We start from the raw sequence: 25,928 nt of genomic DNA, 5'->3' as shown, positions 1-25,928 counted from the left end.
ACACATCTTCTGTCTTGTCTGTTCTAAGCAATATTGCTAATCCTTTCATAGTTCCTATCAGATCATTTGTAAAAGATTTACTTTTACAAACAAACTCAGCCAGAAGTGTTCAGGGGTAACCTACTCTCTCTCTCTCTATATATATATATATATATATATATATATATATAAACTTTTAGATACTTTTGCTGCCCTTCTTAAACTGCCTCATAAACTCAAATTTAACTATTCTTACTTTACAATTAAATTAATTATCCCATAATTAATAAAAAATGAAAATTTTCACTTCATGAGTAGGGATGAGCGAACCCGAACTGTATAGGACCCGAACCATTTTCGTAAAAGTCCGGGTTCGGGTTCAGTGTTCGGCGCTTTCTTGGCGCTTTTTGAAAGGCTGCAAAGCAGCCAATCAACAAGCGTCATACTACTTGCCCCAAGAGGCCATCACAGCCATGACTACTATTGGCATGGCTGTGATTGGCCAGTGCACCATGTGACCCAGCCTCTATATAAGCTTGGGTCACGTAGCGCTGCACGTCACTCTGCTGATTCAAGCGTAGGGAGAGGTTGCAGCTGCGACGTTAGGGCGAGATTAGGCAGATTAACTCCTCCAAAAGACTTAATTCAGTGATCGATCTCCAGCTGTGGATCATTGAACTGCTTATATTGAAATGCTCACTTTTTTCAGGCTGCCCAGAGCGTTTTTATATCACTTTTTTCTGGGGTGATCGGCGGCCATTTTGTGGCTTGTGGTGCGCCAGCACAAGCTGCCACCAAGTGTATTTAACCATCAATAGTGTGGTTATTTTTTGGCCATATACTACATCAGGGGCAAGTTGAGCCTGTGACCCAGCGCCTAAAAAATAGGCCTGACATTTATATTCCTCCAAATCAGTACTGTTTTAGCTGGTCAAGTTATTTTTAGTGACCGTAAAAGCACAGTTTTTGTTCTGGGTTGAAAAACTATTCCCAAATTTGCCATTCTCAAAATTAGTAGTTTCTGCTATATCAGGTCTACTTTAAATCTATCCCTAAAAGGGTATATTAGATTCAGGGTGCTGATAGTGTCATTCTGAAAAACTTGACACACACGCTACAGTGCAGATACAAGTCTAATTCTGTGATTAAACGTATACCTGTCACCCAGCGCCTAAAAAATAGGCTTCACATTTATATTCAGCTAAATCTGTCATTACTGGTGTGCCTGTATTAGTGTAATACGGTACCTAAATAGATAGCCAGACAGTGTTAGGTGTCTGTAAATAAAGGCCTGAATTTTAATTCAATACATTGGCCCGAATAATATTTTTTTTATTGTGGTGAACGGTAACAATGAGGAAAACATCTAGTAAGGGACACGGAAGTGGACATGGTCGTGGTGGTGTTAGTGGACCCTCTGGTGCTGGGAGAGGACGTGGCCGTTCTGCCACAGCCACATGTCCTAGTGTACCAACTACCTCAGGTCCCAGTAGCCGCCAGAATTTACAGGGATATTTGGTGGGGCCCAATGCCGTTCTAAGGATGGTAAGGCCTGAGCAGGTACAGGCATTAGTCAATTGGGTGGACGACAGTGCATCCAGCACGTTCACATTATCTCCCACCCAGTCTTCTGCAGAAAGCGCACAGATGGCGCATGAAAACCAAGCCCATCAGTCTGTCACATCACCCCCATGCATATCAGGGAAACTGTCTGAGCCTCAAGTTATGCAGCAGTCTCTTATGCTGTTTGAAGACTCTGCTGCCAGGGTTTCCCAAGGGCATCCACCTAGCCCTTCCCCAGGGGTGGAAGAGATAGAATGCACTAACGCACAACCACTTATGTTTCCTGATGATGAGGACATGGGAATACCACCTCAGCACGTCTCTGATGATGACGAAACACAGGTGCCAACTGCTGCGTCTTTCTGCAGTGTGCAGACTGAACAGGAGATCAGGGATCAAGACTGGGTGGAAGACGATGCAGGGGACGATGAGGTCCTAGACCCCACATGGAATGAAGGTCGTGCCACTGACTTTCACAGTTCGGAGGAAGAGGCAGTGGTGAGACCGAGCCAACAGCGTAGCAAAAGAGGGAGCAGTGGGCAAAATCAGAACACCCGCCGCCAAGAGACTCGGCCTGCTACTGACCGCCGCCATCTGGGACCGAGCACCCCAAAGGCAGCTTCAAGGAGTTCCCTGGCATGGCACTTCTTCAAACAATGTGCTGACGACAAGACCCGAGTGGTTTGCACGCTGTGCCATCAGAGCCTGAAGCGAGGCATTAACGTTCTGAACCTTAGCAGAACCTGCATGACCAGGCACCTGCATGCAAAGCATGAACTGCAGTGGAGTAAACACCTTAAAAACAAGGAAGTCACTCAGGCTCCCCCTGCTACCTCTTCTGCTGCTGCCGCCTCGGCCTCTTCTGCTGCTGCCACCTCGGCATCTTACTCCGCCTCTGGAGGAACGTTGGCACCTGCCGCCCAGCAAACATGGGATGTACCACCAACACCACCACCTGCGTCACCAAGCATCTCAACCATGTCACACGGCAGCGTTCAGCTCTCGATCTCACAAACATTTGAGAGAAAGCGTAAATTCCCACCTAGCCACCCTCGATCCCTGGCCCTGAATGCCAGCATTTCTAAACTACTGGCCTATGAAATGCTGTCATTTAGGTGGGTGGAAACAGACAGCTTCAAACAGCTCATGTCGCTTGCTGTCCCACAGTATGTTGTTCCCAGCCGCCACTACTTCTCCAAGAGAGCCGTGCCTTCCCTGCACAACCAAGTGTCCGATAAAATCAAGTGTGCACTGCGCAACGCCATCTGTGGCAAGGTCCACCTAACCACAGATACGTGGACCAGTAAGCACGGCCAGGGACGCTATATCTCCCTAACTGCACACTGGGTAAATGTAGTGGCGGCTGGGCCCCAGGCGGAGAGCTGTTTGGCGCACGTCCTTCCGCCGCCAAGGATCGCAGGGCAACATTCTTTGCCTCCTGTCTCCTCCTCCTCCTACTCAGCTTCCTCCTCCTCTTCTTCCACCTGCTCATCCAGTCAGCCACACACCTTCACAACCAACTTCAGCACAGCCCGGGGTAAACATCAGCAGGCCGTTCTGAAACTCATATGTTTGGGGGACAGGCCCCACACCGCACAGGAGTTGTGGCGGGGTATAGAACAACAGACCGACGAGTGGTTGCTACCGGTGAGCCTCAAGCCCGGCCTGGTGGTGTGCGATAATGGGCGAAATCTCATTGCAGCTCTGGGACTAGCCGGTTTGACGCACATCCCTTGCCTGGCGCATGTGCTGAATTTGGTGGTGCAGAAGTTCATTCGCAACTACCCCGACATGTCAGAGCTGCTGCATAAAGTGCGGGCCGTCTGTTCGCGCTTCCGGCGTTCACACCCTGCCGCTGCTCGCCTGTCTGCGCTACAGCGTAACTTTGGCCTTCCCGCTCACCACCTCATATGCGACGTGCCCACCAGGTGGAACTCCACCTTGCACATGCTGGACAGACTGTGCGACCAGCAGCAGGCCATAGTGGAGTTTCAGCTGCAGCACGCACGGGTCAGTTGCCCTGCGGAACAGCACCACTTCACCACCAATGACTGGGCCTCCATGCGAGACCTGTGTGCCCTGTTGCGCTGTTTCGAGTACTCCACCAACATGGCCAGTGGCGATGACGCCGTTATCAGCGTTACAATAACACTTCTATGTCTCCTTGAGAAAAAACTTAGGGCGATGATGGAAGAGGAGGTGGCCCAGGAGGAAGAGGAGGAAGAGGGGTCATTTTTAGCACTTTCAGGCCAGTCTCTTCGAAGTGACTCAGAGGGAGGTTTTTTGCAACAGCAGAGGCCAGGTACAAATGTGGCCAGACAGGGCCCACTACTGGAGGACGAGGAGGACGAGGATGAGGAGAAGGTGACGGAGGATGAGGATGAAGCATGTTCACAGCGGGGTGGCACCCAAAGCAGCTCGGGCCGATCACTGGTGCGTGGCTGGGGGGAAACACAGGACGATGACGATACGCCTCCCACAGAGGACAGCTTGTCCTTACCTCTGGGCAGCCTGGCACACATGAGCGACTACATGCTGCAGTGCCTGCGCAACGACAGCAGAGTTGCCCACATTTTAACGTGTGCGGACTACTGGGTTGCCACCCTGCTGGATCCCCGGTACAAAGACAATGTGCCCACCTTACTTCCTACACTGGAGCGTGATAGGAAGATGCGCGAGTACAAGCGCACGTTGGTAGACGCGCTCCTGAGAGCATTCCAAAATGTCACAGGGGAACCAGTGGAAGCCCAAGGCGAAGGCAGAGGGGGAGCAAGAGGTCGCCAACGCAGCTGTGTCACGGCCAGCTCCTCTGAGGGCAGGGTTAGCATGGCAGAGATGTGGAAATGTTTTGTCACCACGCCACAGCTAACTGCACCACCACCTGATACGGAACGTGTTAGCAGGAGGCAACATTTCACTAACATGGTGGAACAGTACGTGTGCACACCCCTCCACGTACTGACTGATGGTTCGGCCCCATTCAACTTCTGGGTCACCAAATTGTCCACATGGCCAGAGCTAGCCTTTTATGCCTTGGAGCTGCTGGCCTGCCCGGCGGCCAGCGTTTTGTCTGAACGTGTATTCAGCACGGCAGGGGGCGTCATTACAGACAAACGCAGCCGCCTGTCTACAGCCAATGTGGACAAGCTGACGTTCATAAAAATGAACCAGGCATGGATCCCACAGGACCTGTCCATCCCTTGTGCAGATTAGACATTAACTACCTCCCCTTAACCATATATTATTGTACTCCAGGGGACTTACTCATTCAATCCTATTTTTATTTTCATTTTACCATTATATTGCGGGGCAACCCAAAGTTGAATGAACCACTCCTCTGTCTGGGTGCCGGGGCCTAAATATGTGACAGTGGCCTGTTCCTGTGGTGGGTGACGTGAAGCCTGATTCTCTGCTATAACATAAAGACTGATTCTGTGCTGACATGAAGCCAGATTCTCTGTGACGGAACCTCTCTCCTCTGCCTGGGCCTAAATATGTGACAGTGGCCTGTTCCAGTGGTGGGTGACGTGAAGCCTGATTCTCTGCTATGACATGAAGACTGATTCTGTGCTGACATGAAGCCAGATTCTCTGTTACGGGACCTCTCTCCTCTGTCTGGGTGCCAGGGCCTCAATGTGTGACAGTGGCCTGTTCCAGTGGTGGGTGACGTGAAGCCTGATTCTCTGCTATGACATGAAGACTGATTCTGTGCTGACATGAAGCCAGATTCTCTGTTACGGGACCTCTCTCCTCTGTCTGGGTGCCAGGGCCTAAATGTGTGACAGTGGCCTGTTCCAGTGGTGGGTGACGTGAAGCCTGATTCTCTGCTATGACATGAAGACTGATTCTGTGCTGACATGAAGCCAGATTCTCTGTTACGGGACCTCTCTCCTCTGTCTGGGTGCCGGGGCCTAAATATATGACAGTGGCCTGTTCCAGTGGTGGGGGACGTGAAGCCTGATTCTCTGCTATGACATGAAGACTGATTCTGTGCTGACATGAAGCCAGATTCTCTGTTACAGGACCTCTCTCCTCTGTCTGGGTGCCGGGGCCTAAATATGTGACAGTGGCCTGTTCCAGTGGTGGGTGACGTGAAGCCTGATTCTCTGCTATGACATGAAGCCAGATTCTCTGCTATGGCATGAAGAGACTGATTCTCTGCTGACGTGAAGCCCGATTCTCTGCTATGGGACCTCTGTCCAATTGATATTGGTTAATTTTTATTTTTTTTATTTTTATTTTAAATCATTTCCCTATCCACATTTGTTTGCAGGGGATTTACCTACATGTTGCTGCCTTTTGCAGCCCTCTAGCTCTTTCCTGGGCTGTTTTACAGCCTTTTTAGTGCCGAAAAGTTCGGGTCCCCATTGACTTCAATGGGGTTCGGGTTCGGGTTCGGGACGAAGTTCGGGTCGGGTTCGGATCCCGAACCCGAACATTTCCGGGAAGTTCGGCCGAACTTCTCGAACCCGAACATCCAGGTGTTCGCTCAACTCTATTCATGAGGCCTCATGCACACGACCGTTGTGTGCATCCTTGGTCGTTGTGCCGTTTTCCGTATTTTTTTCGCGGACCCATTGACTTTCAATGGGTCCGTGGAAAAATCGGAAAATGCACCGTGATCCGTGTTTCCTGTCCGTCAAAAAAATATGTCCTGTCCTATTTTTTTGACGGACAACGGTTCACGGACCCATTCAAGTCAATGGGTCCGTGAAAGAACACGGATGCACAGAAGATTAGCATCCGCGTCCGTGATCCGTGGCCGTAGGTTACTTTTCATGCAGACTGATCCGAAGATCCGTCTGCATAAAAGCTTTTTTAGAGATGAGTTTTCACTATGTGAAAACTCAAATCCGACAGTATATTCTAACACAGAGGCGTTCCCATAGTGATGGGGACGCTTCTAGTTAGAATATACTATGAACTGTGTACATGACTGCCCCCTGCTGCCTGGCAGCACCCGATCTCTTACAGGGGGCTGTCATCCGCACAATTAACCCCTCAGGTGCTGGACCTGAGGGGTTAATTGTGCATATCATAGCCCCCTATAAGAGATCAGGGGCTGCCAGGCAGCAGGGGGCAGACCCCCCCCTCCCCAGTTTGAATATCATTGGTGGCCAGTGTGCGGCCCCCCCCTCTATTGTAATTTCATTGGTGGCCAGTGTGTGCCTCCGTCGGCCCCCCTCCCCCCCCTCTATTGTAATTTCCTTCAGTGTGCGGCCTCCGTCGGCCCCCCTCCCCCCCTCTATTGTAATTTCATTGGTGACCAGTGTGCGGCCCCCCCGGCCCCCCCTCTATTGTATTAATATCATTGGTGGCCAGTTTGCGCCCCCCCCGGTCCCCCTTCTATTGTATTAATATCATTGGTGGCCAGTGTGCGGCCTCCCCTCTCTCCCCCCCCCCGATCATTGGTGGCAGCGGAGATTCCGATCGGAGTCCCAGTTTAATCGCTCTGGGGCTCCGATCGGTCACCATGGCATCCAGGACGCTACTGCAGGCCTGGTTGCCATGGTTACTTAGCAATATTACAATATTAGAAGCATCATACTTACCTGCTGGCTGCTGCGCTGTCTGTGTCCGGCCGGGAGCTCCTCCTACTGGTAAGTGACAGGTCTGTGCGGCGCATTGCTTAATGATCTGTCACTTACCAGTAGGAGGAGCTCCCGGCCGGACACAGACCACCAATGATATTACAATAGAGGGGGGGCTGCACACTGGCCACCAATGATATTCAAACTGGGAAGGGGGGGGTCTGCCCCCTGCTGCCTGGCAGCCCCTGATCTCTTATAGGGGGCTATGATATGCACAATTAACCCCTCAGGTCCAGCACCTGAGGGGTTAATTGTGCGGATGACAGCCCCCTGTAAGAGATCGGGTGCTGCCAGGCAGCAGGGGGCAGTCATGTACACAGTTCATAGCAGCCAGCAGGTAAGTATGATGCTTCTAATATTGTTTTATTGCTAAGTAACCATGGCAACCAGGCCTGCAGTAGCGTCCTGGTTGCCATGGTTACCGATCGGAGCCCCAGAGCGATTAAACTGGGACTCCGATCGGAATCTCCGCTGCCACCAATGATCGGAGGGGAGGGGGAGAGAGGGGAGGCCGCACACTGGCCACCAATGATATTAATACAATAGAGGGGGGGCCGGGGGGGGGGCGCACACTGGCCACCAATGAAATTACAATAGAGGGGGGGAGGGGGGCCGACGGAGGCCGCACACTGGCCACCAATGAAATTACAATAGAGGGGGGCCGACGGAGGCCGCACACTGGCCACCAATGAAATTACAATAGAGGGGGGGAGGGGGGCCGACGGAGGCCGCACACTGGCCACCATTGATATTACAATAGAGGGGGGGGGGCCGCACACTGGCCACTAATGATATTTAAACTGGGGAGGGATGGGGGGTCTGCCCCCTGCTGCCTGGCAGCCCCTGATTTCTTACAGGGGGCTATGATACGCACAATTAACCCCTTCAGGTGCGGCATCTGAAGGGTTAATTGTGCTGATCACAGCCCCCTGTAAAATATCGGGTGCTGCCAGGCAGCAGTCATGTACACAGTTTGTAGTATATTCTAACTAGAAGCGTCCCCATCACTATGGGAACGCCTCTGTGTTAGAATATACTGTCGGATCTGAGTTTCACGATGTAACTCAAATCCAATGGTATATTCTAACATAGAGGCGTTCCCATGGTGATGGGGACGCTTCAAGTTAAAATATACCATCGGATTGGAGAAAACTCTGATCCTATGGTATATTAACTCCTGACTTTACATTGAAAGTCAATGGGGGACGGATCCGTTTGAAATTGCACCATATTGTGTCAACGTCAAACGGATCCGTCCCCATTGACTTGCATTGTAATTCAGGACGGATCCGTTTGGCTCCGCACGGCCAGGCGGACACCAAAACGACTTTTTTTTCATGTCCGTGGATCCTCCAAAAATCAAGGAAGACCCACGGACGAAAAAACAGTCACGGATCACGGAAAAACGGTCGTGTGCATGAGGCCTAAAATACATGATAATCTCTTTCTAACAAAGATAAATCCAGACTGTAGATCATGTGGATCCAATGATGTTCCCATCAATTGCTCTTGTAGATTTATTTCCAGCTGGCAGCTCAGGTGCATGTCCTTTTTCACAGAGCATGTCCTTTCTGCTGCAGATCTCGTCCTGTCCATGTTATTCCCAGGGCCGGATTAACGTAGGGCTCCAGGACCCTACCATAAAATAGGCCCATCCGCCAGCCAAAAGGGCATCGGGAGCGGCCTGCGTTAAAGTCCTCTGTTGTACACAACGCAGCGTGCAGAAGGGATAACGGCGGGCGCACTGAGGTCATATCCGGCGGGCCGCGGCATTACAGGAACAGCACCAGCTGCTCTGACGTCCTGCCGCCGGATATACGTCACAGGATATCCGGCGGCAGGACGTCAGAGCAGCTGGTGCGGTTCCTGTAATGCCGGCCACAGCAGCTAGAAACAGTAATTTCTTTAAAGGGATTCTGTCTCCAGGTTTGACCCCTGTCAGCTAAAAATATGCTGATGTTCAGGGCGTCTTCACGATTCCTAATGTGGACTTATAAATGTCATCTGTGGGCTTATTTAGCTAAAAAACAGCTATTACTAACCTGTCAGTCAAACAAATAAGGTGCCCAAGGGGATGTTAATGGGTGCAAGGTGCCGGCCGCACCCGCCGCCGTTCGTGCCCAGCGCCGCCTTTCCGGACTTCTGCGCCGCCTCCTAATCCTCTGTGCCGCCTCTCGCTCTCCCTCCCTCCCCCCTCCTTCTGCTGTAAGATCTCGCGCTTGCGCACAGGGCTCTGCCTGATGCGCCCGTGCGGACTTCTCCATTTGGCTTCTTACAGCGAAGTGTGCATGCGCCGGCACTTCGCTCAACCCCTGTATGCGCGAGATCTTACAGCAGGAGGAGGGGGGAGGGAAGGAGAGCGAGAGGCGGCACAGAGGATTAGGAGGCGGCGCAGAAGTCTGGAAAGGCGGCGCTGGGCACGAATGGCGGCGGGTGCGGCCGGCACCTTGCATCCATTAACATCCCTTGGGCACCTTATTTGTTTGATTGACAGGTTAGTAAAAGCTGTTTTTTAGCTAAATAAGCCCACAGATGACATTTATAAGCCCACATTAGGAATCGTGAAGACGCCCTGAACATCAGCATATTTTTAGCTGACAGGGGTGAAACCTGGTGACAGAATCCCTTTAATGTGTTATGTTATTTAGACACAGCTCTCAGCATGCTTAGCCAGCCTTCTATCTGACTGGCTAAGCATGCTGAGTGCTGTGTCCATAAATCATAACACAGCTCTATGAAAATTACTGTTTCTAGCTGCTGTTGTCCACAGTCCACAGCAGGTAGAAAACAGTAATCTTCATAGTCATGTTAAATGATCACTATAGTGTCAGGAAAACAAAGCGGTTTTCCTGACACTATAGTGCCCTGAGGGTGCCCCCACCCTCAGGGTCCCCCTCCTGTGGTCCCCCTCCATGTTGCCAAGATAGACGCCAAATGAAGGGGTAGTTGCAGGAACAAAATACTTTAATGGTATCGATAAAATATATATGTAATTAAGACACTGAGTGCAGTTCCAAAAAAAGGCCCAGCAAAATCCTCAGCACCAGGCCCATGATGCTCTTAATCCGGCCCTGGTTATTCCTGCCGACACCTGTGATGGCTTCTAACCATGGAAAGGGCTGGTGACCGATGAAGGATATAAGTGAGCATGTGCGTCCTCCTCAGTAATGTTACTGTCCCAGCCAGTATCTTTGACTGTGACCTTCCGTCCTTGCTCGTTCGGCGCTCCTCGCTGAAGTTTCGTTTCTGTGTGTTATTTGTGGTTCTGTATGGGTTAACTCCCCTGTGTTCCTATTAGGAGTTAATCCTCTCTGTCTGCTCCATGGGTGTGGCCTCTGCTGCACCCATGGAACCTGTATATAAGGCCTCATGCACACGACCGTTGTGTGCATCCGTGGCCGTTGTGCCGTTTTCCGTTTGTGTGCATCCGTGGCCGTTGTGCCCTCTCCCCTCCCTCCCCCTCCTAATTAAAATCTCCCCCCATATCATTGGTGGCAGCGGAGAGTACCGATCGGAGTCCCAGTTTAATCGCTGGGGCTCCGATCGGTAACCATGGCAACCAGGACGCTACTGCAGTCCCGGTTGCCATGGTTACTTAGCCATTTGTAGAAGCATTATACTTACCTGCGAGCTGCGATGTCTGTGTCCGGCCGGGAGCTCCTCCTACTGGTAAGTGACAGGTCATTAAGCAATGCGCCGCACAGACCTGTCACTTACCAGTAGGAGGAGCTCCCGGCCGGACACAGACATCGCAGCTCGCACTTTATACCGCAAAACACATACGGACATCTGAATAAAGCCTTATAGGGGGGTTATCAATGACAGGGGGGTGATCAGGGAGTCTATATGGGGTGTCATTGATCACCCCCTTGTCATTGATCACCCCCCCTGTAAGGCTGCATTCAGATGTCCGTATGTTTTTTACGGATCCACGGATACATGGATCGGATCCGCAAAACACATACGGACATCTGAATGGAGCCTTATAGGGGGGTGATCAATGACAGGGGGGTGATCACCCCATATAGACTCCCTGATCACCCCCCTGTCATTGATCACCCCCCTGTAAGGCTGCATTCAGATGTCCGTATGTTTTTTACGGATCCACGGATACATGGATCGGATCCGCAAAACACATACGGACATCTGAATAGAGCCTTATAGGGGGGTGATCACCCCATATAGACTCCCTGATCACCCCCCTGTCATTGATCACCCCCCTGTCATTGATCACCCCCCTGTAAGGCTCCATTCAGACATTTTTTTGGCCCAAGTTAGCGGAAATATTATTTTTTTTCTTACAAAGTCTCAGATTCCACTAACTTGTGTCAAAAAATAAAATCTCACATGAACTCACCATACCCCTCACGGAATCCAAATGCGTAAAATTTTTTAGATATTTATATTCCAGACTTCTTCTCACGCTTTAGGGCCCCTAGAATTCCAGGGCAGTATAAATACCCCACATGTGACCCCATTTCGTAAAGAAGACACCCCAAGGTATTCCGTGAGGGGCATATTGAGTCCATGAAAGATTGAAATTTTTGTCCCAAGTTAGCGGAAAGGGAGACTTTGTGAGAAAAAAATAAAATAAAAATCAATTTCCGCTAACTTGTGCCAAAAAATTTTTTTTCGATGAACTCGCCATGCCCCTCATTGAATACCTTGGGGTGTCTTCTTTCCAAAATGGGGTCACATGTGGGGTATTTATACTGCCCTGGTATTTTAGGGGCCCTAAAGCGTGAGAAGAAGTCTGGGATCCAAATGTCTAAAAATGCCCTCATAAAAGGAATGTGGGCCCCTTTGTGCATCTAGGCTGCAAAAAAGTGTCACACATCTGGTATCGCCGTACTCAGGAGAAGTTGGGCAATGTGTTTTGCGGTGTCATTTTACATATACCCATGCTGGGTGAGATAAATATCTTGGTCCAATGCCAACTTTGTATAAAAAATGGTAAAAGTTGTCTTTTGCCGAGATATTTCTCTCACCCAGCATGAGTATATGTAAAAAGACACCCCAAAACACATTGCCCAACTTCTTCTGAGTACGGCAATACCAGATGTGTGACACTTTTTTGCAGCCTAGGTGGGCAAAGGGGCCCACATTCCAAAGAGCACCTTTAGGATTTCACAGGTCATTTACCTACTTACCACACATTAGGGCCCCTAGAATGCCAGGGCAGTATAACTACCCCACAAGTGACCCCATTTTGGAAAGAAGACACCCCAAGGTATTCCGTGAGGGGCATGGCGAGTTCCTAGAATTTTTTATTTTTTGTCACAAGTTAGCGGAAAATGATGATTTTTTTTTCTTTTTCTTACAAAGTCTCATATTCCACTAACTTGTGACAAAAAATAAAAACTTCCATGAACTCACTATGCCCATCACGAAATACCTGGGGGTGTCTTCTTTCCAAAATGGGGTCACTTGTGGGGTAGTTATACTGCCCTGGCATTTTAGGGGCCCGAATGCGTGAGAAGTAGTTTGAAATCAAAATCTGTAAAAAATGGCCGGTGAAATCCGAAAGGTGCTCTTTGGAATGTGGGCCCCTTTGCCCACCTAGGCTGCAAAAAAGTGTCACACATCTGGTATCACCGTACTCAGGAGAAGTTGGGCAATGTGTTTTGGGGTGTCTTTTTACATATACCCATGCTGGGTGAGAGAAATATTTTGGCAAAAGACAACTTTTCGCATTTTTTTATACAAAGTTGGCATTTGACCGAGATATTTATCTCACCCAGCATGGGTATATGTAAAATGACACCCCAAAACACATTGCCCAACTTCTCCTGAGTACGGCAATACCAGATGTGTGACACTTTTTTGCAGCCTAGGTGGGCAAAGAGCACATTCCAAAGAGCACCTTTCGGATTTCACCGGCCATTTTTTACAGATTTTGATTTCAAACTACTTCTCACGCATTTGGGCCCCTAAAATGCCAGGGCAGTATAACTACCCCACACTGTGACATTGCCGTACTCAGGAGAAGTTGGGCAATGTGTTTTGGGGTGTCATTTTACATATACCCATGCTGGGTGAGAGAGATATCTTGGTCAAAAGCCAACTATGTATAAAAAAATGGGAAAAGTTGTCTTTTGCCAAGACTTCTCCTGAATACGGCAATACCACATGTGTGACACTTTTTTGCAGCCTAGGTGGGCAAAGGGGCCCACATTCCAAAGAGCACCTTTCGGATTTCACCCATTTCACCCATGGATTTCATCCATTTTTTACAGATTTTGATTTCAAACTACTTCTCACGCATTTGGGCCCCTAAACTGCCAGGGCAGTATAACTACCCCACAAGTGACCCCATTTTGGAAAGAAGACACCCCAAGGTATTTCGTGATGGGCATAGTGAGTTCATGGAAGTTTTTTTTTTTTTGTCACAAGTTAGTGGAATATGAGACTTTGTAAGAAAAAAAAAAATCATCATTTTCCACTAACTTGTGACAAAAAATAAAAAGTTCTATGAACTCACTATGCCCATCAGCGAATACCTTAGGGTGTCTACTTTCCGAAATGGGGTCATTTGTGGGGTTTTTCTACTGTCTGGGCATTGTAGAACCTCAGGAAACATGACAGGTGCTCAGAAAGTCAGAGCTGCTTCAAAAAGCGGAAATTCACATTTTTGTACCATAGTTTGTAAACGCTATAACTTTTGCCCCAAACTATTTTTTTTTTACCCAAACATTTTTTTTTATCAAAGACATGTAGAACAATAAATTTAGAGAAAAATTTATATATGGATGTCGTTTTTTTTTGCAAAATTTTACAACTGAAAGTGAAAAATGTCATTTTTTTGCAAAACAATCGTTAAATTTCGATTAATAACAAAAAAAGTAAAAATGTCAGCAGCAATGAAATACCACCAAATGAAAGCTCTATTAGTGAGAAGAAAAGGAGGTAAAATTCATTTGGGTGGTTAGTTGCATGACCGAGCAATAAACGGTGAAAGTAGTGTAGTGCAGAAGTGTAAAAAGTGGCCTGGTCATTAAGGGTGTTTAAGCACTGGGGGCTGAGGTAGTTAAAGATGTTGTCCGGGATCTCCTATATTGATGACCTATCCTCAGAATAGTCTTATAGGAAATCCGAAAACACTCGATCCATGGTCAGTGCTGCACAGGAAGGGGCAATCTCCATGAACAGTGTATAAATAATCCCAGTAGGCGTTTCTCTGTTCAGCACGGTGTATTCTTTATTGTAGCATATAAACAAAGTTTTTCAGGACTTGTTTCGGCCCGCCCAGTGTTCCTGTTCCATCAGCTGAGGAAGGCTGAATGGGCCGAAAGGCATCCTGAAAAACTTTGATCTGTACAACACGGGACACAGGCCGGAAGAGGCCTGCATCATATCGCTGAATGCGGCAAGAAGGTAAGTTTGTGAGTTTGGGGGGGCCCTATCTGACACTCATAGGGGCATCTACTGGGGGCCCTATTTTAAATACTGTCACACATGGGTGCACTATGGAGGGGTGGGAGTAAGTACTATTGGGGCCCTATTTTATAAACTGGCACACATGGGGGGCCCTATGGAGGGGGAGGAGCACTATGGGGACCCTATATTATATACTGTCACACATGGGGGGCACTATGGAGAAGGGGGAGAGGAGCACTATGGGGGCATCTTCTGGGGCTCTATCTTATATATTGGCAGACATGGGCACTATGGGGGCCCTATCTTATATGCTAACACACATTGGGGGGCATTTTATACTGGCACATTGTCAGTATAAGGCGCACGATATAGAAGTATTTTATACTGGCGCAAATTATAGGGCACTATGGGGACCTTGGCTCAACTGGGGGCACTAACAGGGTTTTTTGGGCACACAGTAGGGGGTATTGGCACACATTATGAGGCACAAAGAGGAGGTATTCTTTATACCACCACACAACAGGGCATTTTTATGTACTGGCGCACATTATAAGGGGGCATTTTTCTACTGTTACACATTATAAAGAGAATTATTACTACCGGGGGCATTATGGTGGGCTTTATTACAGTTGAGGGACTATGAGGAACTTGAATACTAGTATGACCACTTTGGGAGCATTATTACTTCTGGGACACAGTGGGGGCATTACTACTGTAGGGCAGGGATCAGCAACCTTCGGCACTCCAGCTGTTGTGAAACTACAATTTCCAGCATGCCCCATTCATTTCTATGTAAGTTCTTAGAAGAGCAGAGAAAGTATGCATGCTGGGAGTTGTATTTGCACAACAGCTGGAGTGCCGGAGGTTGCCTACCCCTGCTGTAGGGAGAACTATTGCTACTATGTGTTGTCTGCTAGATAGTTAATTAAATTGGTGGGTATTTGGGGAGCACTGTTACTTTGGTGGGCACCCTGGCACAGTAACAGCTTAGCACAATTATTCTTGGGGAACATTATGTTTACACTATTATTGTCAGGACATTGTTCCCTGGGTGCAGCTATTTTTTAGGACACTGTGTGCCAATAATTATTGAAGGGGAACTATCTTTCCTATTTGAAATGTCAGATGAGTCTCAAGATGATCTTTACGTTTAAATGACATGCTGCATTCAGGACATGGAAATGGCTTCTCTCCTGTGTGAATTCTCTGATGTTGCACAAGTCTTGATTTATTCCTAAAACATTTCCCACATTCCGGACATGAAAATGGCTTCTCTCCTGTGTGAATTCTCTGATGTTTCACAAGATTTGATTTCTCATTAACCACCTCAGCCCCCCTAGCTTAAACACCCTTAATGTCCAGGCCACTTTTTACACTTCTGCACTACACTACTTTCACCGTTTATTGCTCGTTCATACAACTTACCACCCAAATGAATTTTGCCTCCTTTTCATCACACTAATAGAGCTTTCATTTGGTGGTATTTCATTGCTGCTGACATTTTTACTTTTTTTGTTATTAATCGAAATGTAATGATTTTTTTGCAAAAAAATTACATTTTTCACTTACAGTTGTAAAATTTTGCAAAAAAAAACGACATCCATATATAAATTTTTCTCTAAATTTATTGTTCTACATGTCTTTGATAAAAAAAAATGTTTTGGTAAAAAAAAAATGGTTTGGGTAAAAGTTATAGCGTTTACAAACTATGGTACAAAAATGTGAATTTCCGCTTTTTGAAGCAGCTCTGACTTTCTGAGCACCTGTCATGTTTCCTGAGTTTCTACAATGCCCATACAGTAGAAAAACCCCACAAATGACCCCATTTCGGAAAGTAGACACCCTAAGGTATTCGCTGATGGGCATAGTGAGTTCATAGAACTTTTTATTTTTTGTCACAAGTTAGCGGAAAATGATGATTTTTTTTTTTTTTTTCTTACAAAGTCTCATATTCCACTAACTTGTGACAAAAAAAAAAAAACTTCCATGAACTCACTATGCCCATCACGAAATACCTTGGGGTGTTTTCTTTCCAAAATGGGGTCACTTGTGGGGTAGTTATACTGCCCTGGCATTCTAGGGGCTCTAATGTGTGGTAAGTAGTTTGAAATCAAAATGTGTAAAAAATGACCTGTGAAATCCTAAAGGTGCTCTTTGGAATGTGGGCCCGTTTGCCCACCTAGGCTGCAAAAAAGTGTCACACATGTGGTATCGCCGTACTCAGGAGAAGTTGGGCAATGTGTTTTGGGGAGTCATTTTACATATACCCATGCTGGGTGAGAGAAATATCTCGGTCAAATGCCAACTTTGTATAAAAAAAAATGGGAAAAGTTGTCTTTTGTCGAGATATTTCTCTCACCCAGCATGGGTATATGTAAAATGACACCCCAAAACACATTGCCCAACTTCTCCTGAGTACGGCGATAACACATGTGTGACACTTTTTTGCAGCCTAGATGCGCAAAGGGGCCCAAGTTCCTTTTATGAGGGCATTTTTTGACATTTGGATCCCAGACTTCTTCTGACGCTTTAGGGCCCCTAAAATGCCAGGGCAGTATAAATACCCCACATGTGACCCCATTTTGGAAAGAAGACACCCCAAGGTATTCAATGAGGGGCATGGCGAGTTCATAGAAATTATTTTTTTTTTGGCACAAGTTAGCGGAAATTGATTTTTATTTTTTTTTCTCACAAAGTCTCCCTTTCCGCTGACTTGGGACAAAAATTTCAATCTTTCATGGACTCAATATGCCCCTCACGGAATACTTTGGGGTGTCTTCTTTCCGAAATGGGGTCACATGTGGGGTATTTATACTGCCCTGGCATTTTAGGGGCCCTAAAGCGTCAGAAGAAGTCTGGAATATAAATGTCTAAAAATTTTTACGCATTTGGATTCCGTGAGGGGTATGGTGAGTTCATGTGAGATTTTATTTTTTGACACAAGTTAGTGGAATATGAGAGTTTGTAAGAAAAAAAAATAATAAAAAATTTCCACTAACTTGGGCCAAAAAAATGTCTGAATGGAGCCTTACAAGGGGGTGATCAATGACAGGGGGGTGATCAGGGAGTGTATATGGGGTTATCACCCCCCTGTCATTGATCACCCCCCTGTAAGGCTCCATTCAGACGTCCGTATGTGTTTTGCGGATCCGCGGTGTCCGTGTTTTGCGGATCCACAGATCCGCAAAACACATACGGACGTCTTAATGGAGCCTTACAGGGGGGTGATCAATGACAGGGGGGAGATCAGGGAGTCTATATGGGGTGATTACCCCCCTGTCATTGATCACCCCCCTGTAAGGCTCTATTCAGACGTCCGTATGTGTTTTGCGGATCCGATCCATGTATCCGTGGATCCGTAAAAAACATACGGACGTCTGAATGGAGCCTTACAGGGGGGTGATCAATGACAGGGGGGTGGTCAGGGAGTCTATATGGGGTGATCACCCCCCTGTCATTGATCATCCCCCTGTAAGTCTCCATTAAGATGTCCGTATGTGTTTTGCGGATCCGATCCATGTATCCGTGGATGCGTAAAAAACATACGGACGTCTGAATGGAGCCTTACAGGGGGGTGATCAATGACAGGGGGGTGATCAGTGACAGGGGGGTGATCAGGGAGTCTATATGGGGTGATCAGGGGTTAATAAGGGGTTAATAAGTGACAGGGGGGGTGTAGTGTAGTGGAGTTTGGTGCTACTTATTACTGAGCTGCCTGTGTCCTATCCAAGCAAAAGGGACAACCAGAGGACCAGGTAGCAGGTATATTAGACGCTGTTATCAAAACAGCGTCTAATATACCTGTTAGGGGTTAAAAAAATCGCATCTCCAGCCTGCCAGCGAACGATCGCCGCTGGCAGGCTGGAGATCCACTCGCTTACCTTCCGATCCTGTGAATGCGCGCGCCTGTGTGCGGGCGTTCACAGGAAATCTCGCGTCTCGCGAGATGACGCGTATATGCGTGACTGTGCCTGGAGCTGCCGCCTCCGGAACGCGATCCTTCGTTAGGCGGTCCGGAAGCGGTTAAAACACTTCCCACATTCAGAACATGAAAATGGCTTCTCTCCTGTGTGAATTCTTTGATGTTGCACAAGATTTGATTTTTTACTAAAACATTTCTCACATTCAGAACATGAAAATGGCTTCTTTCCTATTTGAAGTGTCAGATGAGTCTCAGGATGATCTTTACGTTTAAATGACATGCTGCATTCAGGACATGGAAATGGCTTCTCTCCTGTGTGAATTCTCTGATGTTGCACAAGACTTGATTTATTCCTAAAACATTTTCCACATTCCGGACATGAAAATGGCTTCTCTCCTGTGTAAATTCTCTGATGTTGCACAAGACTTGATTTATTCCTAAAACATTTCCCACATTCCGGACATGAAAATGGCTTCTCTCCTGTGTGAATTCTCTGATGTTGCACAAGACTTGATTTATTCCTAAAACATTTCCCACATTCCGGACATGAAAATGGCTTCTCTCCTGTGTGAATTCTCTGATGTTGCACAAGACTTGATTTATTCCTAAAACATTTCCCACATTCCGGACATGAAAATGGCTTCTCTCCTGTGTGAATTCTCTGATGTTGCACAAAACTTGATTTATCACTAAAACACTTCCCACATTCAGAACATGAAAATTGCTTCTCTCCTGTGTGAATTCTTTGATGTTTCACAAGATTTGATTTCTCATTAAAATTTTTCCCACATTCCGGACATGGAAATGGCTTAACCCCGGTGTGAATTCTCTGATGTACCTCAAGATTTGATTTCATACTAAAACACTTCTCACATTCGGGACATGAAAATCCATTCTCTCCTGTGTGAATTCTCTGATGTTGCACAAAGCTTGATTTATCACTAAAACACTTCCCACATTCAGAACATAAAAATGGCTTCTCTCCTGTGTGAATTCTCTGATGTTGCACAAGACTTGATTTTTTACTAAAACATTTCTCACATTCAGAACATGAAAATGGCTTCTCTCCTGTGTGAATTCTCTGATGTTGCACAAGAATTGATTTATTCCTAAAACATTTTCCACATTCTGAACATGGAAATGGCTTCTCTCCTGTGTGAATTCTCTGATGTTGCACAAGACTTGATTTATTCCTAAAACATTTTCCACATTCTGAACATGAAAATGGCTTCTCTCCTGTGTGAATTTTGAGATGTTCAAGAAGATTTGATTTATTCCTAAAACACTTCCCACATTCTGAACATGAATATGGCTTCTCTCCTGTGTGATTTCTCTGATGTTCAGCAAGACTTGATATCACATTAAACGTTTTCTCTTTTTCACAAGGCAAAAATGACCATTCGTCTTTCTGAATTTCTTTGTGCACAGAAAGATTAGCATTATTTTCAAAATCTTTCCCATATTCAGAATTTGCAGACATCTCACCCAGATTATGCTTAGTTCTATTATTGCTAATTTGTGATTGATTACCTTCTATTTCATAAGAAGGCGATAGAATTAGATGGCCTTGGGAGCCTTTTATCCAGTCTTCACCTGAAGAAAGAAAAATTTGATAAGATGAAAGGCTCTCTTTTTCCTAATTACACACAAACAGTTAAAATATAAAATGTAATTAACATGCAGATAAAAAAATGTACAAATGTTATAAATACTAACTGCTAATAAGACATGAAATACATTGAATAATATAAATCTGTCACTAAATTCTGTTTGAAACACACAGTAGCATGATTGGCATTGATCATTAAAGTCAAATTTACTCTGCACTAATTTCCCCTTTTTTAATGGCAGTTTTACTGAATGATTAGTGATTACGTAACTAGTGCAGAGCAAATCAAGGCTGACAAAGTGGAATTCGATCCGAATTTCAGGAAAAATTTGAATTCAACGCAAAGCCGAAATTTCCTCATGCTTAGTGGTAACAAATCGATTTTCTCTGAAATGGTGGTAAAAGTAAAAGAAATCATACTTACCTCATCCATTTTAGCGCGAAAGGGCCACCACTGCGATCCTGTATGAATATCCCGTGTGAAATCTTGTCTTCAAGAGCCGCACGAGATTTTGCGCTGGATCTTCAAGATGGCCACGGCGGCCTCGTCGCGATTAAATGGATGAGGTAAGTAAAATTTAATATATATATTTTTTTAACTGAGTAACCCCTGAAAAGCATTAATATTGATCTCAGATGCCACGATCAGTGATTAACACGGAATCTGAGGGGGTTCAATGAGGGGGATGGGCAGCAAAGTTATACGTCAAAAAGCAAATTTTTTTGTACAATTCTGCGAAGCAGACGTATTGAATTTATTAGAATTTTGCCCATCTCTATACATAACTATAGAAATTATTTTCATGTACCAGTTTTATAAATTTACATTTATCTATTTATCTTTAACCCCTTCAAGACCAAGCCAGTTTTCACCATAAAGACCAGGCCACATTTCGCAAATCTGACAAGTTTCACTTTAGGAAGGGGCCAGGAAAGGACCCCGAAACGCGTTTGGTTTCTGTACACTTTGGACATCAGCTGATGAACATTTATGAGACCCCAACATCCCGACAATTGGATCCTAACTTTGCCGGAACAGTGACACCGCGCAAATACGAACAAAGTAAGACGCCTTGATAATTACCAACTAGGTCCAGGCTTGCAAGATCGGTGAAAAGCTACCAAGAGATCTCTCATGCTGAGAGCTACATGACCACCTTGAGCAAGCGACTAGACCCAGGTATTGCCTAATCTGATTCAGTGAGCCTCGTGGGACGCCACGGTTATACTCACAACAGACGGCATATAACAGGTGCATTCCTATTACTAGACTGTACGTTGATTTGTTCCTATACAAGCGAATCTATCTCTTTAAATACAGGGACATTTATCCGCTTTTATCATCGGACATTATACCTGGCATATTTCTTCACTGGACTGTGTAGTGGTTCATCGAATATATACTGAATACATATCGAATATATAAACCACTTCTACATTTTATATTGTCTTTTATATCATTTATATTACCATATTTGCCCTTTTTTATCTCTTTTTAGCATTGTCTATGTTATATTATTGTATTTATGCAGGTGTTATTATTACATTCTAATTCGCTATTTGGGTACTACATCATTTTATATTAGCATTGTATTTTATATTTTATTGCTATAAGTTCAGGGCTATTTATTAATTTTCCACTAATAAATTATTCTTACATTACATATATTTGTTCTTGGTCTTCACTTGGTCCAGCTGGCGAGTGCTCAGTCTTTCTACTTACATATACCTTAAATCCCCTTTATGACTGGGTGAGTCATAGCAGACTTAGCAGCACCCACTTCCACAGCTGTCTACAGAGTGAGCCACCATACCTTAATTACAAGTTTCACTTTATGTGGTAATAACTCTGGAACGCTTTCACTTATCCAAGAGATTCTGAGATTGTTTTCTTGTGACATATTGTACTTCATTTTAGTGTTAAATTTGAATCAATATTTTTTACCTTTATTTCTAAAAAAAATATTTTATGTTGGCATCATTTTAGAACTTACTTCTACACATTTTCATGTTTTTTACTTTTAAGAATTCATCTAAACCCTTTTTTAAACTGTCCACTCTTCCTGCTGTGACCATGTCCTGAGGAAGTCTATTCCACAGATTCACAGTTCTTACAGTAAAGAAGCTTTGACGCTTCTGGATATTGAACTTTTTCAGTTGGAGGCAGTGCCCCCTTGTCTTTTGAGCAGATTTTACATGGAACAGTTTTTCACTGTATTTTTTGTATGGCCCATTTATATACTTGTATAGGTTAATCATGTCCCCCCTTAGACATCTCTTCTCAAGACTAAATAAATTCAATTCTTTTAATATTTCTTAATAACTAAGACCCTCCATGCCCCTTATCATTTTAGTCGCTCTCCTCTGTACTTTTTCCAGCTGCAGTGCATCCTTTCTATGGACTGGTGTCCAGAACTGGACTGCATATTCCAGATGAGGCCGCACCAGCGCTTTGTAAAGTGGTAGTATTACATCCCTGCCTTGCGAGTTTATGCCTCGTTTAATGCATGATAATATCCTGGTGGCCTTAGAAGCAGTTAATTGACATTGTGTCCTGTAATTTAATCTACCATCCACAAGGAAACCCAAATCCTTCTCTATAAGTGACTCTACCAGTGCTACATCACCTAGGACATATGAAGAACAGAGATTATTACTAACAAGATGCATATCTTTACATTTGTCCACATTGAACCTCATTTGCCAAGTTGATGCCCAATCACTCAGAGCGTCCCAGTCATCTTGTAGTTTATGGACATCTTCCATAGACTGTACAGTACTACACAGCTTACTGTCATCTGCAAAAATATAAAAATGGGGCTTGGGGCTATTAATCCCGTTATCAATATAATGAATAAATAAAATAATAAAGGGCCCAGCACTGAACCTTGGGGTACACCACTTATAACCTGGGACCATTCTGAATAGGAATCATTGACCACAGCTCTCTGGAAAAAGTCCTTCAGCCAGTTTTTAATCAAATTACAAACTATACTTTCCAAGCCAATAGACCTTACTTTACTTATTAAGCGTCTATGAGGGACAGCATCAAAAGCCTTTGCAAAATCCAGAAACACTACATCCACAGCCGCCCCTCTGTCCAGGCTACTACTCGCCTCCTCATAAAAACAAATCAGATTAGTCTGACAACTTCTGTCCTTGGTAAACCCATCACTTATAATATAATTTATAGTCACATACTCCTGTATATGGTCCCTTAAGATGCCTTCAAACATTTTTCCCACAACAGAAGTTAACAGAAGTTAGGCCTCAGCACACAGCCCAGCTCACCTCCACCTCGCACTCTCACAGCCAGAGAACGAAAACCTCCACATTGCACACCACACCCTTGTTGCTGGTCAGGTTTTAACCCTTCCCTGCAAAACCTGGCCTGGCCTGCTCCCAGTAAGAGCCGGCCTGGATCCGCTGTGTTAACAGAATAACCATTGCAAAATGCATTTTTCCGGCTCTTACTACACCGGGGCCAGGACCGCCGGTGGCACGTACCTCCCGTCTACCACCACCCCAGGTACTCTCCTTCATATCCCCCCTTTGTTTGACCCTAAAGGGTTGCACACCCTGTTCAATCCTGAGAGGTTGGACACATGTACAGCAGTGTACCCGGGACAGGGCATCTGCATTCCCCTGTAAGCGGCCTGCCCTGTGCTCGACACACAAAATTCTGGAAGGACAAGAACCATCTGGTGACCCGGGCACTCCCCTCCTTGGCCTGGCTCATCCACTGGAGAGGGGAATGATAGGTCACCAGACAGAACCTTCTCCCTAACAGATAGTACCTAAGGGACTCGAGGGCCCACTTAATGGCCAGGCATTCTCTCTCTACCACGCTGTACCTAGTTTCCGCTGGGGTGAGTTTGCGACTCAGGAAGACAATGGGGTGTTCCTCCCCACTGATTTCTTGAGAGAGTACTGCCCCTAGGCCTACTCCAGAGGCGGCGTCTGAACGACAAATTCCCGTGTGTAGTCGGGTGTCACCAAAACCGGGGACCCACACAGAGCCGACTTCAAACGGGAGAACGCCTCTTCCACCTGCTCATCCCCGCGGACCATCACCGTCTTCCTCCCCTTTAAAAGTCTTGTCAACGGGGCCGCTACCGTGGCAAAGTTAGGGATAAAGCGCATGTAATATCCTATCACTCCTAGGAACAAACGTACTTGCTTTGTGGTAAGAGGTCTGAGCCAGCTCTTGATCGCCTCAACCTTGTCTACCTGGGGTTTGACAAATCCCCGCCCAATCACGTATGCCAGGTACCGGACTTCCTCGAACCCGATCGAACACTTTTTTGGGTTGGCCGTCAGTCCGGCTTTTCTAAGTGAATCGATTACGGCCTGTACCTTGGGCAGGTGACTCTCCCAGTCCTGGCTAAACACGATGATGTCGTCCAGATATGCCTAAGCATATAGACGATGGGGCCGTAGGATGACGTCCATCAATCGCTGGAAGGTGGCTGGGGCGCCATGTAGGCCAAAGGGCAAAACTTGGTACTGAAATAACCTCTCGGGGGTGACAAAGGCTGTCTTCTCTTTTGCCTCCTTCGTGAGAGGCACCTGCCAATATCCTTTTGTGCGGTCGAGGACTGAGAAATAGCGAGCTTTCCCTAGCTGTTCTATGAGCTCGTCTACCCGGGGCATGGGGTAGGCATCTAATTTTGACACTTGGTTGAGCTTTCTAAAGTCATTGCAGAAGCGCAGAGTACCGTCAGGTTTTGGGATGAGGACTATGGGACTGGCCCACTTGCTCCTTGACTCCTCAATGACCCCTAACCTCAACATGGACCTTACTTCTTCTGAAAAGGCCTGTCGCCAGGCCTCCGGTACACGATACGGCCTCAACCGTTCCCTGACGTGGGGCTCGGTGACGATGTCATGTCAGACTACCGAAGTTCGACCAGGAAGCTCAGAGAACACGCCTGAGAGGGAGCCTGACGGGTTTCCTGTGCCTGCGTTGAGTCCCGCACCAAGTCCTGGGTCGCCACATACCTCTTGACTAGGCTTACTAACTGATCCAGGTTGTCGGGATCTCCCTGACCAACCCAGCGCTGTATGGCCCTTGGCAGTGTCTGCACGAAACGGTCCACGACCACTCGCTCGACCATTTGGGAGGGGCTCAAAGTTTCCGGCTGGAGCCACTTCCTCAACAGATGTACCAGGTCATATGCCTGAGACCGGACGGGTCTGGACTCAGAAAAGGCCCACCGATGTACTCTCTGCGCCCACACATAGGTGGTAACCCCCAAGCGCGCCATCAACTCAGCCTTCAGCTTCCCATAGTCCTGGGCGTCCTCCCGGCTGAGTTCGAAGTACACTTTTTGGGCGTCTCTGACTAGGAATGGCGCCACCACTTCAGCCCACTGTCCCGACGGTAAGTTCTCCTGTTCTGCGGTCCTCTCAAACACCATCAGGAAGGCCTCTACATCGTCCTCTGGAGCCATTTTCCTTAATGCTGAACGGACTTTATCCCTGGGAGCCGACGGCGATGGAATTCACTGCCGGTGGGGTCTCTCGCTGGGACGCACGCAGAGCCTCTTGCATAAGCGCCATTTGTTGTACTGTTTGTTTGTTGCTGTTGTGCATTGCTCTGCACCAACTTCTTAACCAGCTCCTCCATTTTGTCCGGGACGACGCATTGTGGGGATCCGCTCTGGTAGGCAGTGTGTAGTATCGAGTGCAGTATAGAGGCAACACAGACCGGTTTTGGTGTAAAACACGGTGCTTTGTTTATTCACACGGAGCATACAAGTGAAAGGCGGTGCAGTTCATAGGCAGGGTGGTCACACACAACAGCAAAATAATAGTTCAATTACAGCAAGTCCCTGAATGGGACCCAAACCTGCTGCAGGCTACTTGATGCCTGTTTCCGTCACAT

General features: G+C 46.6%; 1 protein-coding gene across 1 annotated transcript in view; it reads right to left on the bottom strand.

Moving 5' to 3' along the window:
- Nucleotides 1-25,494, bottom strand: part of LOC120993573 (gastrula zinc finger protein XlCGF26.1-like) — a 36,803-nt gene extending 11,309 nt beyond the window's left edge. Inside the window, exons 1-4 of the mRNA XM_040422048.1 lie at nt 25,060-25,494; nt 19,963-20,068; nt 19,351-19,848; nt 18,634-19,266 (exon numbers count right to left, since the gene is read on the bottom strand). Of these exons, the coding sequence (XP_040277982.1) occupies nt 18,634-19,266; nt 19,351-19,848; nt 19,963-20,068; nt 25,060-25,494 (1,672 nt within the window). The remainder of the gene's footprint in view (nt 1-18,633; nt 19,267-19,350; nt 19,849-19,962; nt 20,069-25,059) is intronic.
- Nucleotides 25,495-25,928: the final 434 nt, after the last annotated feature.

The sequence above is a fragment of the Bufo bufo genome, chromosome 3, assembly GCF_905171765.1.
Source record: "Bufo bufo chromosome 3, aBufBuf1.1, whole genome shotgun sequence".
NCBI lineage: Eukaryota > Metazoa > Chordata > Amphibia > Anura > Bufonidae > Bufo > Bufo bufo.
The sequence above is the reverse complement of the archived record's forward strand: the minus strand, read 5'-3'. Positions and strand labels throughout refer to the sequence as shown.